General features: G+C 41.7%; 1 protein-coding gene across 1 annotated transcript; it reads right to left on the bottom strand.

Moving 5' to 3' along the window:
- Positions 1-25: 25 nt before the first annotated feature.
- On the bottom strand, positions 26-14748 carry cpxm1b (carboxypeptidase X (M14 family), member 1b). Its single transcript, XM_082507490.1, has 14 exons — positions 14138-14748; positions 9980-10089; positions 9743-9882; positions 9369-9453; positions 8370-8529; positions 8188-8279; positions 7458-7581; positions 4210-4406; positions 3928-4107; positions 2807-3004; positions 2624-2720; positions 913-1052; positions 730-832; positions 26-449 (listed from the first exon to the last, which is right to left on the bottom strand). Exons 1-14 carry the CDS (start codon positions 14508-14510, stop codon positions 148-150), a joined length of 2301 nt encoding a protein of 766 aa, XP_082363616.1. The 5' UTR covers positions 14511-14748; the 3' UTR covers positions 26-147.
- Positions 14749-15219: the final 471 nt, after the last annotated feature.

Here is a 15219-nt window from a genome sequence, read left to right as displayed (position 1 = left end):
AATTAATGTGGCTTTCGCTGCAGACTTTTTCCTAAGTTGCTCTGCTGCTCCACAGCAGAAGATAAAAACATTTCTAATGTGTGAATCCTGCGAAGGTGGGTCTTTGAACCAAGTCCTGCTTTGTTCTCGCTTTGATCACGATCATTATCACACCCTCTTTGCCCGTTTTGCAGCAGCGCGTCTCCGGTTGATTGCCTTGGTGGTGACACGCAGCTTCCGCATGCGTAGCTGCCGCAGCCTGAGCTGCAGGTCTTTGGGAAGTTTCCCTCCCTTCATCAAAAGCTCCTTCAGCCTCTCTTTGGGCATCTTAGTGAGGCGGAAATCACAGATTGTGGGGTAGTGGTCATACATGACCTGGCAGGTGCGGGAGGAGGGGAAGTAGCCCTCTGCGGTGGCCGTCACCCGATACTCGCCGGGGTTCAGCAACCGCCAGTAATCGCCATCGGCCACTGCAGAAAGGAAATAACAGAAGGTGGCATGAGGAAAAGTATCAGTGCAGTGGACTATCACAGTATACACAAACATCCAGAAAACCTTATTTTTTTCCTTTATTATAAAACATGCAAAAAGGGCCAACATTTTATCACGTTATCAGATTTCCACTTAACATCATGATAAAGAAATAATTAAAAATGTCCAGAATGTATTGACAGGCTATTGATGTTTAGTTGCTTCTGTTATTCTTACCACCAAAACTGATTCAATATCTGACGTGAAATAAAAATGTACCTGATCTAATGTGATGATTAATGTCATCGACTTTGATAACGGCGTCTGCTATTCCAGCCCCCGTATCCTTGTCGCGAACCACACCCTTAATACCACGATGCACCTAAAATAAACACAGCCTTTAAAAAAATTAAATAAAATGATAATCAAGCCGTTCATAAACTAAACCTATAAGTAATATACCTGCTCCATGTAAGTCAGCAGAGACTCCCTGTTGTTTTCCCACTCGATGGGAAGTTCGCTGGCGTGAGGAAATTTATCACAGGACAACTCCACAGTCACCTCGAAGCAGTTGGTGTGCAGATAGCTGAAGTCATTCATACCTGAAAGTAAAAAAGAAAAATATGACGAACTTTATTTATTCAATCCAAGTTATGTTTTGTGCTGAGGTTTTTCTGGTGTTGAGTTTATGTTTTTAAAGACATAGTCATGTTCAGCTAAATCAAACACATCTTTGGTCACCTGCTAGGAGAAACCCTAGTTTATCTGTTCTGACCCGAGAGGTTTCAGTCATATTTCAGCTCTGCTTTCAGAACAAAATGAAGCTAGTGAGGCTGATCTGCGCCTGTGAATCTTACTAGTAGGGATGGGTACCGGTATCCAGTGCCATGATGGCAACTAGCAAACACCGTCGTAGTTACATGCTGCTGTCTTCTTGTTTGATGACAGATACTCCCTTCACCCTGGCCAAAAAGGCTAAAATGACCAAAGAAAAAGTGGAAAACAGTTAAACATGAGAGGTTTTTGGACAAAGTTTGTGTTTTTTCCATTGTTTAAGCACTGCTTCCAGCCAAGAGTGATACCATATATGCCCCATAGCTGCAGAAAAGGCTAACATTGTTATCTTTTTACAAAAAAACAGCTGAACATGAGAGGTTTTTGGACCAATTTTGTGTTCTCCATTCTTTAAACACCGGTTTGAGCACCGTTTAAGCACCGGCACCCTTTCAAAAGTACCGGTTTGGCACCGGTATCGGATAAAACCTAAACGATACCCATCCCTACTTACTAGGGACCTTGGAAAAAACTGTGACCTATTCTAATGTTTGTCAAACTACGTCTTTACTAATACATAGGTGTCAAAACCTGTCATTAAGGGTACAGAGGTTGTATAATATCGTCTTTATCCATTTAGTCTCCCCTATTTCACCCAAAGCATCTTATTTACTTTTAAATAGGTGTGCATATGTATACCATCAGTTTCAGAGCAACCAGGTTTGTTAGCAAGCTGAAAAACACTTTTAATATTTTGACAGCAGCACTTTGTAATACAGCCCATGACAAAGGCCTTAATTCCTCTGTAAATAAATGAAAATTAAGTGCAGTTATATTTACCTACATATACTGAAAGTCGGGGTCTCGAACTCCAGACCTCGAGGGCCAGTGTCCTGCAGGTTTTAGATACCACCCTGGGTCAACACACACTAAATCAAATGAATCAAATCACCTGAATCAAATGATTAGTTCATTTGATTCATTACCTCAACAAGACATGTTGCAGAGGTTGTTTAGCCATTTAAATCAGCTGTGTTGGATCAAGGACACATCTAAAACCTGCAGGACACCAGCCCTCGAAGCCTGGAGTTCGAGAGCCCTGACTTAAAGGTAGGCGCACCAGATTAACAGGGTAACAAATCAGTTTTTCACAGGTAACAAAGAAATGATTATACTATTATTAAATTTAAGCAGACTGAAAGTAACCTAGTAATGCATAAGTAATTTTAGGTAGTGAAAAAGTTAGAGTTAAGGTCACATCTGTCTGCAGATTCTGATGGTATTAATTTTGTCTTGTAAGCTGATAAAGGAGATAAACAGAATAAAAATTAAATGTTAATTTAAGAAACAGAACAGAGATTTAAGCTTTAAATCTGACTTTAAAAACACTCGTTCTTACTTCCAGGCACATTGTGCCAGTCGGCTCCATTGATGATGTTGTTGTATCTCAGGAAGTCCTTGTTGTGGCACGGCCGGCGGTCATGGTTGGACATCACCTGTTTTATATTACGTGTAAAAGTACACTGTTCACTCACTTTCTTTAAGGCGTTTTGTAGTTTAAGAGCGTGGAAGGAGCAGTCACCTGATTGGTGCTGGCGTACACTACCGCCAACCAGCGGAAGAAGCTCTCATCAGCGGTGGGCGTGTGCTCACGAGGCGCCCAGTCCCGTGTCATGTCGTATGGGTAGGTGACCACCAGCTCTCCACCGTGGAGGTTGGCACCCAGAACAAATGGGATGTTCTGCATCCAGCTGATGACAGCTCGGGTCTCTGACGCCACCTGATGTTAAAGGTGGCGAGTTTGTTAAAATTTGCAATCAGGGTAAACTCGACTCTGTTTTAGGTGACATTTTAATGGCAGTAAATAGTGGACGGTATCCCCAGAAAACATGATGCTGTGGATATCTGTCCACCTTTTTAGCTGTTTTACAAGCTCTAGCTGTTGTTTGTTCCACAAGAAACAAAGAAGCATCAATTATAACCCTCCTGCAGCTCCTTTCTTCCTCTACCCACTAGATGCATTTGAATTAAGACATCCTTCAATGTGTTGTATTGAGATTAACTTTGGGATCGCAGGCAGGAGGAAAGAGGAGACAAGGAGGCACAAATTAGCCATAAGAAACATTTAGGTATGACTCATCACAATCTAAGAGTGAAACCTACAAAATTACAGGAAGAAAAACTGGAAGCTTATTAAAAGGACTTTGTCCTATTGTTAGAAAAACTAAGTTTAAAATATCTGTTTTTATTTTAAAAAATTCCTTTTTCTTTCTATTTTCCAGTTTAATTTTTTAAATTACATTTTTTAAAATGTTTTTATTTGTTTAATGGTTTTTTAATTAATTAATTCATACTGAAAATCGTTATTTATCACCCAGACAGTCAGAGAATTTTAAAGTTAAAAATAAAATGTTAAATTTAGACATGTTTGGTTTGAACTATCCCTGCTTCTGAAAGCCTCCACATGACCCTGGGTCCACGTGTACAGGTTGTTTTTACTGATGCCTTTTCTCAGGACTGAATCGATGTAAAAATACTATGACCCGTCACCGTCGTGTTTAAACCGTTAGGATTAAAACGCCATTAAAGTATCAAAGTTTTAAATCATTCTACAATAAAATATGAAATTGAGAGGCAGGAAAACAGGTGATGGAGATGTTTTTCGTGTGTGTGAAATGTGTGTTTGTCACTCGTGTGTCTCACAAAAGCTTCTTCGGTGGTGTACTGTTCAGGGATGGGGAAATAGTGGTTGATGAGTTTGGACCGGTCTGTCTCCAGCTCGATGGCGGTCCACATCACTGAGTTGAGGTCAGCAAAGTTGTGGTTCATATCGATGCCTTCATAGCTGTAACGTCCCAGCGACCAGCCTGCCAGCTCTGAGCCCTGAACGTCAAAGAAAACAGGATTAACTCCTTTCAGTTCTGGTAATTTATTACTCTCATGTCTAGTGCTGACATTCAGAGCTGACAGGGGAGTTTCCTGCACCTTTTTAAAAGCCATCTCATATCCATCGGGGTTCATGGAGGGCAGAAGGTGGATGCGGGTCTCTTTGACCAGGTGCACTATGCGCTGGTCTCCCCGTTTATACTCCTGGCAGATGTACTGCATGAGATTTAGCAGGAGCTCTCGTCCCAGCACCTCGTTTCCATGCATCCCTGCAACATATCGGAACTCTGGTTCTCCTGCAGGGGGCGCCAAACACAGAGATGGGAAGGCTGGCTCATACCAGACTTTTACTTGTCATTTGGTTAATGCCTTTAAAGATTTAAACACAAATCACATCAAAATCCTTTATGTGCAGTGGATATCATATGCAACAGCTTTTAATACACGTGCAGTTTGATGTTTTACATGCAGAGTTGCACAGATCAGTGGGCCACATACTGCACATTCAATGGCAGGTATCTCTGAAATGTCACATGTTATTCTGAGAAATGCTCATGAGGAGGACTCTGAGCTCACTTCACTGCTAACAACAAATACGGCACATAACACTCAGAAAGTTTTCAAACAGCGAGCTGTGCTGTAAGCAAATATATTTTAAATATGAAAATGGCTCCGAGGCTATTTAAAACACTTTAAAGCACAGATTTAAAGCTCACCCATCCATCCAACCTATAGAGAGATATATATATATAGTATAATAGCAGCGTATTGGTAAGACTACACGCCTCTGGAGTGGGACTTTCAAGTTAGACTCTCACCTGGGGCATCTGTATTCAGCAAGGGTACTAGGCTAGACCCCTCATGTTGCTCTCACAGCTAGAGATTGATGAGGTGCAGCACACATGCTATGGCAAGGGGGAGCCAGGATGACAGGTCGGGGGGGAGATATCATCACCCCTCCCAGTGTGGTGTTCTGGGATTATACCAGGGGACCAAGTATAAGATGAGTATGGGGGCAGATTTGCATTCAATTTCTTGTTCACACTATGTTTAAAGGTCATATTCTATAAGATAAGATAAGATAAGATAAGATAACCTTTATTAGTCCCACACGTGGGAAATTTGTTTTGTCACAGCAGGAAGTGGACAGTGCAAAAGTTATGAGGCAAAAATTAGAATACAATAAGAATAAATACAGTACACAACTGTACAGAATAGAATAAAATAAAATACTATATACAGTAGAATAAAATAAAATAAATATACAATAAGATAAAAATAGAATACAAATACAAATACTATATACAACTGAGTAAAAATACAACGATGACAGAAAGGATTATTGCACTTAGTATTATTGCATATGTATGGATGTGTGTGCTTGATCAGTTAAAGTCTTTATTATGGAGTCTGACAGCAGTGGGGAGGAAAGACCTGCGAAATCTCTCCGTCCCACACCGTGGGTGCCGCAGTCTCCCACTGAAGGAGCTGCTCAGTGCTGTCACAGTCTGCTGCATGGGGTGGGAGATGTTGTCCATCAGGGATGACAGCTTAGCCGCCGTTCTCCTGTCACTCACCACCTCCACTGGGTCCAGAGGGCATCCTAGAACAGAGCTGGCCCTTCGGATCACCCTGTTCAGTCTCTTCCTGTCCCCAGCAGAGATGCTGCCGCCCCAGCAGACCACACCATAAAAGATAGCAGAAGCCACAACAGAGTCATAGAATTTCTTCAGGAGTGGGCCCTCCACTCCAAACGACCTGAGTCTCCGCAGCAGGTACAGCCTGCTCTGCCCTTTCCTGTAGAGGGCGTCTGAGTTATGAGTCCAGTCCAGTCTATTGTTCAGATGAACACCAAGGTACCTGTAGCTGTCCACAGCCTCAATGTCCATACCTTGGATGTTCAGTCGTTGCAGTGGAGAATGCTTAAATGCTATAAATATGACCTCAGCTTCAACAAAGCCATCATGGTAAATGGCAAACGGCCTGCATTTGTATAGCGCTTTTCTAGTCCCTAAGGACCCCAAAGCGCTTCACACTACATTCAGTCATTCACCCATTCACACACTGGCGATGGCAAGCTACATTGTAGCCACAGCTGCCCTGGGGCGCACTGACAGAGGCTAGGCTGCTGGACACTGGCGCCACCGGGCCCTCTGACCACCACCAGTAGGCAAACACGGGGTTAGTATCTTGCCCAAGGATATTTGGCATGCCGCCAGGAGGCAGCCTGGGATCGAACCACCAACCTTCAGATTAGTGGCTGACCTGCTCTGCCACCTGAGCTACAGCCACCCTTATCAACAGCACCGTAAAATAAATCAGAGAAAAGAACAATGAAGAAGATGTGGTTAACCAAACAAGAGCACAGATTTAAACCCAAACAGACCCCAACCTCCCCCCGACTGACTTCAACATAACAACCTGAAGTGATTTTTTGGCGGGAAATACCCTACCTACCACTCTGCTGCCACGCGGGCTGAGTCGATGAGGCCAAAGAAAACATTTGTACACCTTAAAGCAAACGAGGGAGAACTCTGGACTGTTTATGTCTCACACAATAGTGCACTGTATCTGAAGAAGGGCTGAAAGACACGGTCAGAACCAGTATACTGACCTGCTGACCTCTTAGTTTACTGTCTCATTAGGGGAGAAGCGGCATGGCAGCACAGCACCATGTGGAAGATTCAAGGTTTAGTTGAAGCTTTAGATTGGAGCTTTCTTATGAAACAGTGTCTGCCCAGATTAAACGGTAAATAAAACTGTAAATATTATAGACATCAATGAAAAGGCAAATTATGTTGAGGAATACTTTGACCTAGATGGAGCATGTACAAAGAGAAAAAAGAACAGGCTCCATGATTAACGCCTGTGGAACTCCAGATGTCATAACAGCTGATCTGCAGGAGTATTTTCTAGTGATAGCTGAGAAAATCCTGAGTTTAAGATAAGATTTAAACCAGTAAAGAGCCAAAGCCCTGACTCTTCACAGTGTTCCAAGCTCTCAATAAGTAAATAATGATTGCAGCTTTGTGCCATGTTTCTAATTAGAAATAAGAAGTTCAGCTTCTGAGAAGTAAATTAAAAAACACCTGTGAGGAGGAGGTGGACGTCATGAACACGCACAGAGCACCACTGCCATCCTCAGGGAATTTAGGGTCTTCTGCTTTTTTGCGTTGCACATCCAGACTAGAGGAGTCAGGGATTAAAACCGGAAACCTTCTAACTAGTAAGACTAGATTAAGCTTTGATTTGTGTTAAAAAAAACCAAATGATTTCACTGATGAGCTTTTCTTCCTAGAGTTAAGCTTCCCTCTCCTGCCGCTTTCACATTTCTCTGTAAGTCTCACCCAGCTCGTGTTTTCCTGGATTGTCGGAGATCTCCATGACATAGAGCTTCAGCCCCATATAGCTCTTCCCGATGCTGTAGATGCGCGTGATGTCAGGGCACTCCTCTTGTACTGACTTCATCAGCTGTTAAAACAAAAAACAAAAAAACGTGTTTCACTGACACAGTATTTCAAAGGGCAACTGTTTTGTAGCCTCATTGGAAGTGTGTTAAGCTTAGATGATGCCCAGATAAAATTCAAGTGCATCATTTCAACCCATCTCAGCGGGAAACAAATGATATGTATAAAAATGTGGGGTAAATTATTTTACAAACGGATTATTAGAAATTAATTATCTGAAGGTTCCTCATTTAGTCTGAGTGTCTTTGAACCATCTGAAGTATTTATCCAACACTTCTTTTAGGAAATTGAAGTTAAAAAACTGCCAAAGAACGCATAAAATACACATACAAAGTAAGTTAGATGGCACAGAGAAACTTCTTGTCACTGAAGTGGAGTATAAACATTTCATACGTCTACATCCCATAAATCAGCCATGTCAGACCTCTGGCTATGTTTGGGGAAGGTGGACCTGTGTTTGCTTTGGTTGTTTGTTTTCTGACCGTCAGATTCAGACAGCTCGTAGTGGCAGCACAGTTCATTCAACAGAATGAAACCTCTGTATATTTGCTTTTGGTCAGACCAAGCAGACCACACACACATTAAAATGTTCAGGATATAAAACAAACACCTTTCTCATCTCCTTATAGTTGTGGTGTCTGAAGTCCAGCTTGTCTTTGGACTCTGTGGGCTCTGTCTGCCATGGATAGATACTGTTTGGATCTGTAAAATGGGAAACGTGTGTCACTTTAATTAAATACTTATATCTATATGAATGTAAAAAAACTATTTCCAGCTAGTGGCCTCTTATACCTGAGAGTGCACAGCCCAACACCTCAGCTCTCAGGCAGATGTGCCCCTTCGTCCCATTCTGGTACCAGGACTGTGGGTTGATCCGAATATAGCGTGCCACTGTGGAAGTGTTGAAGAGGGCGAGGACGGGTGTCTCTGCATCTTGGTTTCCTTCAAATATCTGCGACACAAGGACACATTTAGGTTAACGACCTATAATACAAATACGATTTTTTTAGTAATAAAAATATAAAATTGTACTGTAAAAACTATTTTCATAACTGAATATGAGCACATTGCTCTATCACTGCAAACCGTGAATTTTAACGTCAGTTTGTGCACGCTTGTCATATTTTGATCTCCTCTGATTTTCACCACCTGAATTCAAAAGCCCCGTGGGGAAAAAAAGAAAGAAAGAAAAAGGTTGGACAAAGCACATCTGGCACATCGTGCCAGCTGTGGCTGAGTCACACATGCCAGACAGAGCAGGGGAAAGAACAAACCCCAACAAATCTGCACAGTTAAACCAGTTTTTGAGTTTTCAATAACCGAACGTCACAAACTTTGCCCTCACACTGTAAAAATGAAATAGCATATAATCTTTAAATGTGCTGCGTCAACACTATGGACCAAACTTTCCTTTACAGGACTTTGTTGGAATGATGGTAACAGCTTGCGGGTAAATTAAACTCTAATGGCTTTTCCTTTTTTTGTCCATGAAGTGGGTTCAAGCTTCTGTGGTGGGAGTAAGAATAACGCAAAGTTATTCCACAAATACAAGAAAAACACCCCCCCCCCCCAAAAAAAAAAAAAAAAAATCCCTAAAAGTCAAGTGATAGATCAGTTTGCTTATATTATTTTGGCCTGTATTCTTTCATAAACATGCAAAAGGCTAACCCGTTACCTTTAACAGATAAACCCGAGACAAAGAACGGCCTCGTGACTCCTTTTATAACCAGCTTAGAAAGTGAAACGTATACACAGAGTAGAGGGAAGATCAGAGCTCGGGTGTTCACTCACAGCCTCTTCAGTCCCGTTCATACATGGCTTCCAGACCAGTGTGTCATTGCTGAACTGCACCTTGTAGGTATGCACAATGTCCCAGCTGTTTGTGAACAGAAAACACACATCTGGGTTGTAAATATGGCACATGTGATATGACACACACTTTTTAACTTAATCAAGACATTACCAGGTTTCTGAAAAAGAGCACAAACTGAAGACGGAGCAAAGCCTGCTTTTATGTGTCTTAAATTAAGTAACATTGAGTAACATCTCACAGTAGGCAGACTTTGGGAACACTATCTTGGACTTCAAAATGAAACAATACTTCCATTCTGTCCTGAAACCAGTTTCCCAGCAGGCTTACTGATTTCTAACCCACCAGCACTGACCTCCAGATGGAGTTGCGCCCCTGCAGGATGACACCAGTAAAGCGAGTCAGCCGTCGAGCGTCAACCTCCAGCCACTGCTTCTTATCTCTGTACTGAGCACACCAGGCCCCATCATAGATATCTCCATCCTCTATTCCAGACTGCCACACACAAGTGGAATGCACAGTGTTTATGATGCTTCTGCAAGTATAGCCTGAAGTGCAGCGGTGGATCTTTTTTTAAATTCTGCGCAGTCACCTGGATGTTGAGTCGACCCCTGTGGGGACCCAGGCCTCGGCGCTTGTAGGACGAAGCCCTCAGCTGTGTGTCTTTGACCTTCAGTGACTCGAGACCCAGTGGAGGACATTCTGAGACAACCAGCAGGGCTTTATCAGTCATTTCACTTAATTATGAATGAAATTACAGGAGAAGGGGTGAATTCGAAGAAGTGTGAGTTCGAAAGGTAGAAGTCAGATTTTTTTAGAACGTTATTAAAAGACAGAATATCTGTGAACTGTCATTTTCTGATAATTTAGTGCCATCAGACAGAACACACTGTTGGAAAAAAGGGTTTTCTTATTTACACTGAAGCACGTTAGATTATTTTAAAATGCAGATGTTCAAATCAAACTTCCAGGAACTTGTGGCTCAGTGCGCTTTGACGCCCTGCATCAATATGTGATTGTATAAAATATTCAGCCGCATGGATGCATTGCATTTAAACAAACATAACCGTGCCTTGTACATATTTTACTGAACACATGCACACACGTTTCTCGTGAATAAAAAGCTGAGAGTTGACCCCTCAAAAGCATTTTTCACGTTTTTTTTTTAGCAGATTAGATAAAAAGGCAGATGCTTCCATACAAAAATCGCTTGTATGATGAATTTGGAAATGCTCATCATTATTGTTGACCTTTTTAGTGGGCAAATCTGAACCCCTCTGTACGAACGCTGAGCGGAAACATAACTATTATTCTTTTATGTTTTTAAGATTTTCACTTGTTCAAGTGTCTTCAACCCTGATGGGTTTACAAATTAAGTCAAAGGCAGCAGGTAGAAAACAGAGAAAGCTGAAGCACTGAGGTTTCTGTAAACCTGTTCACGGGCTCTGCAGCCATGAGTCCTCGGACAGACTCTCATTGTCTGCTGGGTTCAGCTCGGTTCAAAATGCCTCCTCCTCTTAGGAAGCTTTATTAGCTGCTAAAAAGCGTTGGGCCAGAATATAGAAGTAGCATAAATGAATGCTAAATGTTGATGGCATTTCCTGTAAAGACCCTTTCCCCCTTTTGCCTTGCACTCCTGTAGGATCTCCTTCGAGTTGCTTGTGAGTCAAAATGTGTCTTTGTTGCTGCTGACCACGGGAATCCTGCCAAACCACAAATTTATTCTCAAACTTCTGAAGCGGAGCCAAAGACAGCTGGCAAACTCATAACGATGCCCGGATTACACTCAGCTTTGACTACATTAAAGGAATCCACAACTGAGCTGATTAACTGTGTAAATAAATCCCACCAGGAGTTTTTCTAGAGGTAGAAGAGCATTATTGTGCGTCTTTCATTGTTCTCCAGCACTAAAGATTTCATCTTTCATTTAAAATGAATGAAGCCATAGAAGATGTTTTCCTGACCCTGAATCTGACCTCTGTGCTGGTTTCCCATTTTTCCCAGACTCGCTCTTTGCTGCTTCCTGTTGTTCTAAAGTTCAAGTCAAGTCACACTCATATTAACTTATGCATCATGCTGCTGATGAATGAAGGCATGAAAACACCTCTGCTAACAACCAGGAAGAGGCAATATTATAAGTTTGACACGTACTTATTCTCAACATGCAACATTTTCTGTCATATCACTCACTGCTAATCTCACTGTCTGACAGGCCTGCATGGATTTTAACGAACATCGGCTCTGATTTGACATGACATGACAGCTTGCCTACTAAGCATTTATTTCTAGCCAGCCTCCACTGAGCTAACCTTTGATCATTCCCTCTGTACACACAGATTATGCAGACAGATGCACTATACACACACACGCTTACTCAGCTGGCACGATTTCCAGTCTAGTACACAAATATGAGATATGTACTGTATATACAAGGGAATATGCACACGGCAGAAACCAGACTGTGCATAATCACACTAGTAACTACAAAACACTTCTATTCTGTGATGTGTGTTAACTACAGGGACTAAGTTCGGCTCAATCATACATGAGGGACAAAAATCAAGAGACGCTAAGAGTAAAAGGAAGCTAGAGGAAGATAATAAAACTCTTCAAATTGAAGTGAAGGAGGAGGAAACTCATTGTATATGGTACAATACATCATCGCTTATCGTGTTCCCAATGTAAATAAAGAAGACTGGCAGAAGCAGAAAGGTGAAATCTGTGAGCAGTTCAGCAAAAGTCTGAGTCTGCACTTTCTTCTTTTTAAGGGCTTCAATGAATCAATTTTGCGTTTGTATCATGAATACCTGTGTTTTTAAAAGTAGCTGCAGGTGGATGGAAGCTGCTGCCAGGCTTTAGTTTGAGCTTGCACTGAATGAGTGTAACACACAGCAGTTATACATCAGGCTTTACATATACAGTATGCCTCCATTCAGCACTGCCTTGAGTTTGATTGTCACAATATTAAACCCATAAATGGCTCTTATCTGAGCTAGTTTAGGAAATAGTTTGGTTTGTGGCTGCCTGGTGTGAGTGTGACCTGACAGCTTGACCTCTTTCAAGCAGGAAAAAGCAACCAAACCTGTCTGATGGGCATACTGTATACTTTGGGGCTAACCCCCGATACATACGTGGGGCTGTTTCTGTGGCCACTGATGGGCTCACTCTTTTTTTGACCTGGGGTTTTGCTCTTTCAGCAGCATTTGGCTTCTTGCCGATGACTTTGGGTTTCTTCAGGACCGTTTTGGGCTTCTTTGCTACCTTAATGCCTCTGGTGGACCTCTTTGCTATAAAAAAGCAAACCATTTGATACACAACAGGGCATGCATTCCTCATACCACATCAATATGCAATATTTTAGACAGGACACTTTACAATGGAACTTTGCTTTCAAGGAAAATAATAATAATAATGGATTGGATTTATATAGCGATTTTCTAGGCACCCAAAGCGCTTTACAATGCCACTATTCATTCACTCTCACATTCACACACTGGTGGAGGCAGCTACAGTTGTAGCCACAGCTGCCCTGGGGCAGACTGACAGAAGAGAGGCTGCCATATCGCGCCATCGGTCCCTCTGGCCAATACACCAGTAGGCAAGTAGGGTAAAGTGTCTTGCCCAAGGACACAACGACCAGGACAGAGAGCCCAGGGATCGAACCGGCGACCTTCCGGTTACAGATGCGATTTCCAACCCCCTGAGCCACGGGGCAATCGTGGCTCAGGGGGTTGGAATAGCTATATTTCAATCTCTTGCAGAGAACTAGATGAGACTCTCATATATTTCTATTAATAATGAATTGGTCTGCTTATTTTAACACAGAAACGGGAAAAAGCCCTGCACAAACAATCAAATTTAAAAATTCAAAAATATTTAACTATGGAGACAAGGCCAGCTGTTTCTTGGTGCTGTCCATCATTTTTTCATGCTATAATAATAATGTACGGTTTAATTTTTGAGGGTGAGATGACTCTTGCCAAGAAAGCAAACAAGATGTTACTCCCTGTGCCCCAAGTCTGTGAGACAGTTAACATGCACTGTCCTTCTTGAATTAAATAACGAGCTCAATAAACAAACTAACAACCCCTGCAGTAGATGTTCTGGATATGCATCTGCTCGCTGTGCAGTGGAATATTCCTGCATTACCAACATTACATGTGACTGGTTTTAAGAAGAGTTGCCTTCTGTTTTCTGCTCTCAGGCATTGCACAGCACATCTGGTTTTCATCAGCGGAAACACACGGCTAAAATGTTTCACTGCACCCTCTGCAGAATGTGGAACATCCTCCCCCAGCCCTCGGACAATGACTCTCCGACCGCAGATATGAAAACACTAACACAGTCCTTTTACACTCCGAGTATCTACAAAACTGTGGCTTCAAGTTGTTGTTGAAAGTCTGTCGCTTCATCAGTGATTAATGCGACCATGATTAGAGTTGGTAGACAGTTTGTTGCATCTAACTTTCAAAGCAGAATTTACATTGAATTAAAGTTTTGGCTGCTTTGTTCTCTTTCAGTGTCACCATGATGCATTTACACTGAAACTGCTTTACCACATAGGCTTTTTGCTTAAGGGAAAAGTAATGACCAGTAAAACCAAAGGACAATCAGTGGAGTTCATTTGCTCTCATGTAAGCTTTTCCATGAAGGAGAACCCTTTGAATTTAACAATTTGTCATCAATTTGAGATTAAACAGCATTAAAGAAAATGAAAAACAGAAATAAATATCAGTTTGTGTCCACTCACCCAACTCTGGAGGACCTTCTTCTTCTCTTTCAGTTGTTTTACCAGCAGCTTCACTCAGACTTTCTGGAGCTGTGGTGGGTTTGCTTATTGACTTACGATACCTAGTTGTGAATCCTGCGGTGGGAACCTCAGTGGTATTGGGTTTCCCTGCAGAAAAAAGGCTCTCAGTTGAAGTTAGAGCTGTGTTTAAAGCCACAGTGGCTCTCCTTGAGGTTGTGCCATCTGCAGGTCTGCTTATAACAACAACAAATGAGCCACAGTTCAGATAAAAAAGCACAGTGATGAGCAGAAATCCTGCCATAGCAACTCTCCCCTGCAGAAAACCTAACACGAACTTCTCATTCAACCTCTGTGACCAGCTGCTCTGCAACATCAAGTTCACAGCAATGCAAACAACTTCCTGTTGTATATATATATATATATAGAAGTTAAAAAAATAAACTTTAGTATGATGTGTTTTTGGCTAAATTAAATAAGACTTCAAAAAGCTGAAAATAAATTGAGCCTTAGTCTGTGTGGAATTCTTTTTTGTTGAAAAAAGTAGGATACAAATAAGTAATTGTTCATTGGTGTAAGAAACCACCACATCCTTCTTACATGCTGCCATTACAGGAAATAATAAAAGGCTCCAGAATCTTTAGAATAAATGACACTTTAATAATTTTCTGAAATGCTCTTGACTTGGTAAAATAATCAAAACAATTCTGGTGACAACAATCAGAGTAGAGGTACATTATACTTTTCACATTTGCGCTTTTATTTTGAAGGATTTACAAACCTTCCTTACCTCGCTGACTGACTGGATGCTCCTCTCCTCTGCAGAGCTGCTGTACCAACAGCCATGCACCAGTTTATTCAGGGATTAAACGCAGAGGCAGAGAATTACCAAAACATCTTCCAGAACTCGGGGAGGCAGGAAATTAAATGTAGACCGAACTGCCTTTAAAAACTTCAGATGTTTTGTGAAGCTTCTTTTTTTTTTCTCGCCTTTAAAATGTGGAAGATTTCTTGAATTACCGGTATGTCGCAATGATTCAAAAGCACTGGAAGGGATTATTTCTTTTGCACAGATGTCACATTTC

Source organism: Aulonocara stuartgranti (genome assembly GCF_965226115.1).
Source record: "Aulonocara stuartgranti genome assembly, chromosome: 2".
NCBI classification, from domain to species: domain Eukaryota; kingdom Metazoa; phylum Chordata; class Actinopteri; order Cichliformes; family Cichlidae; genus Aulonocara; species Aulonocara stuartgranti.
This window is presented reverse-complemented; position numbering and strand designations above follow the sequence as displayed.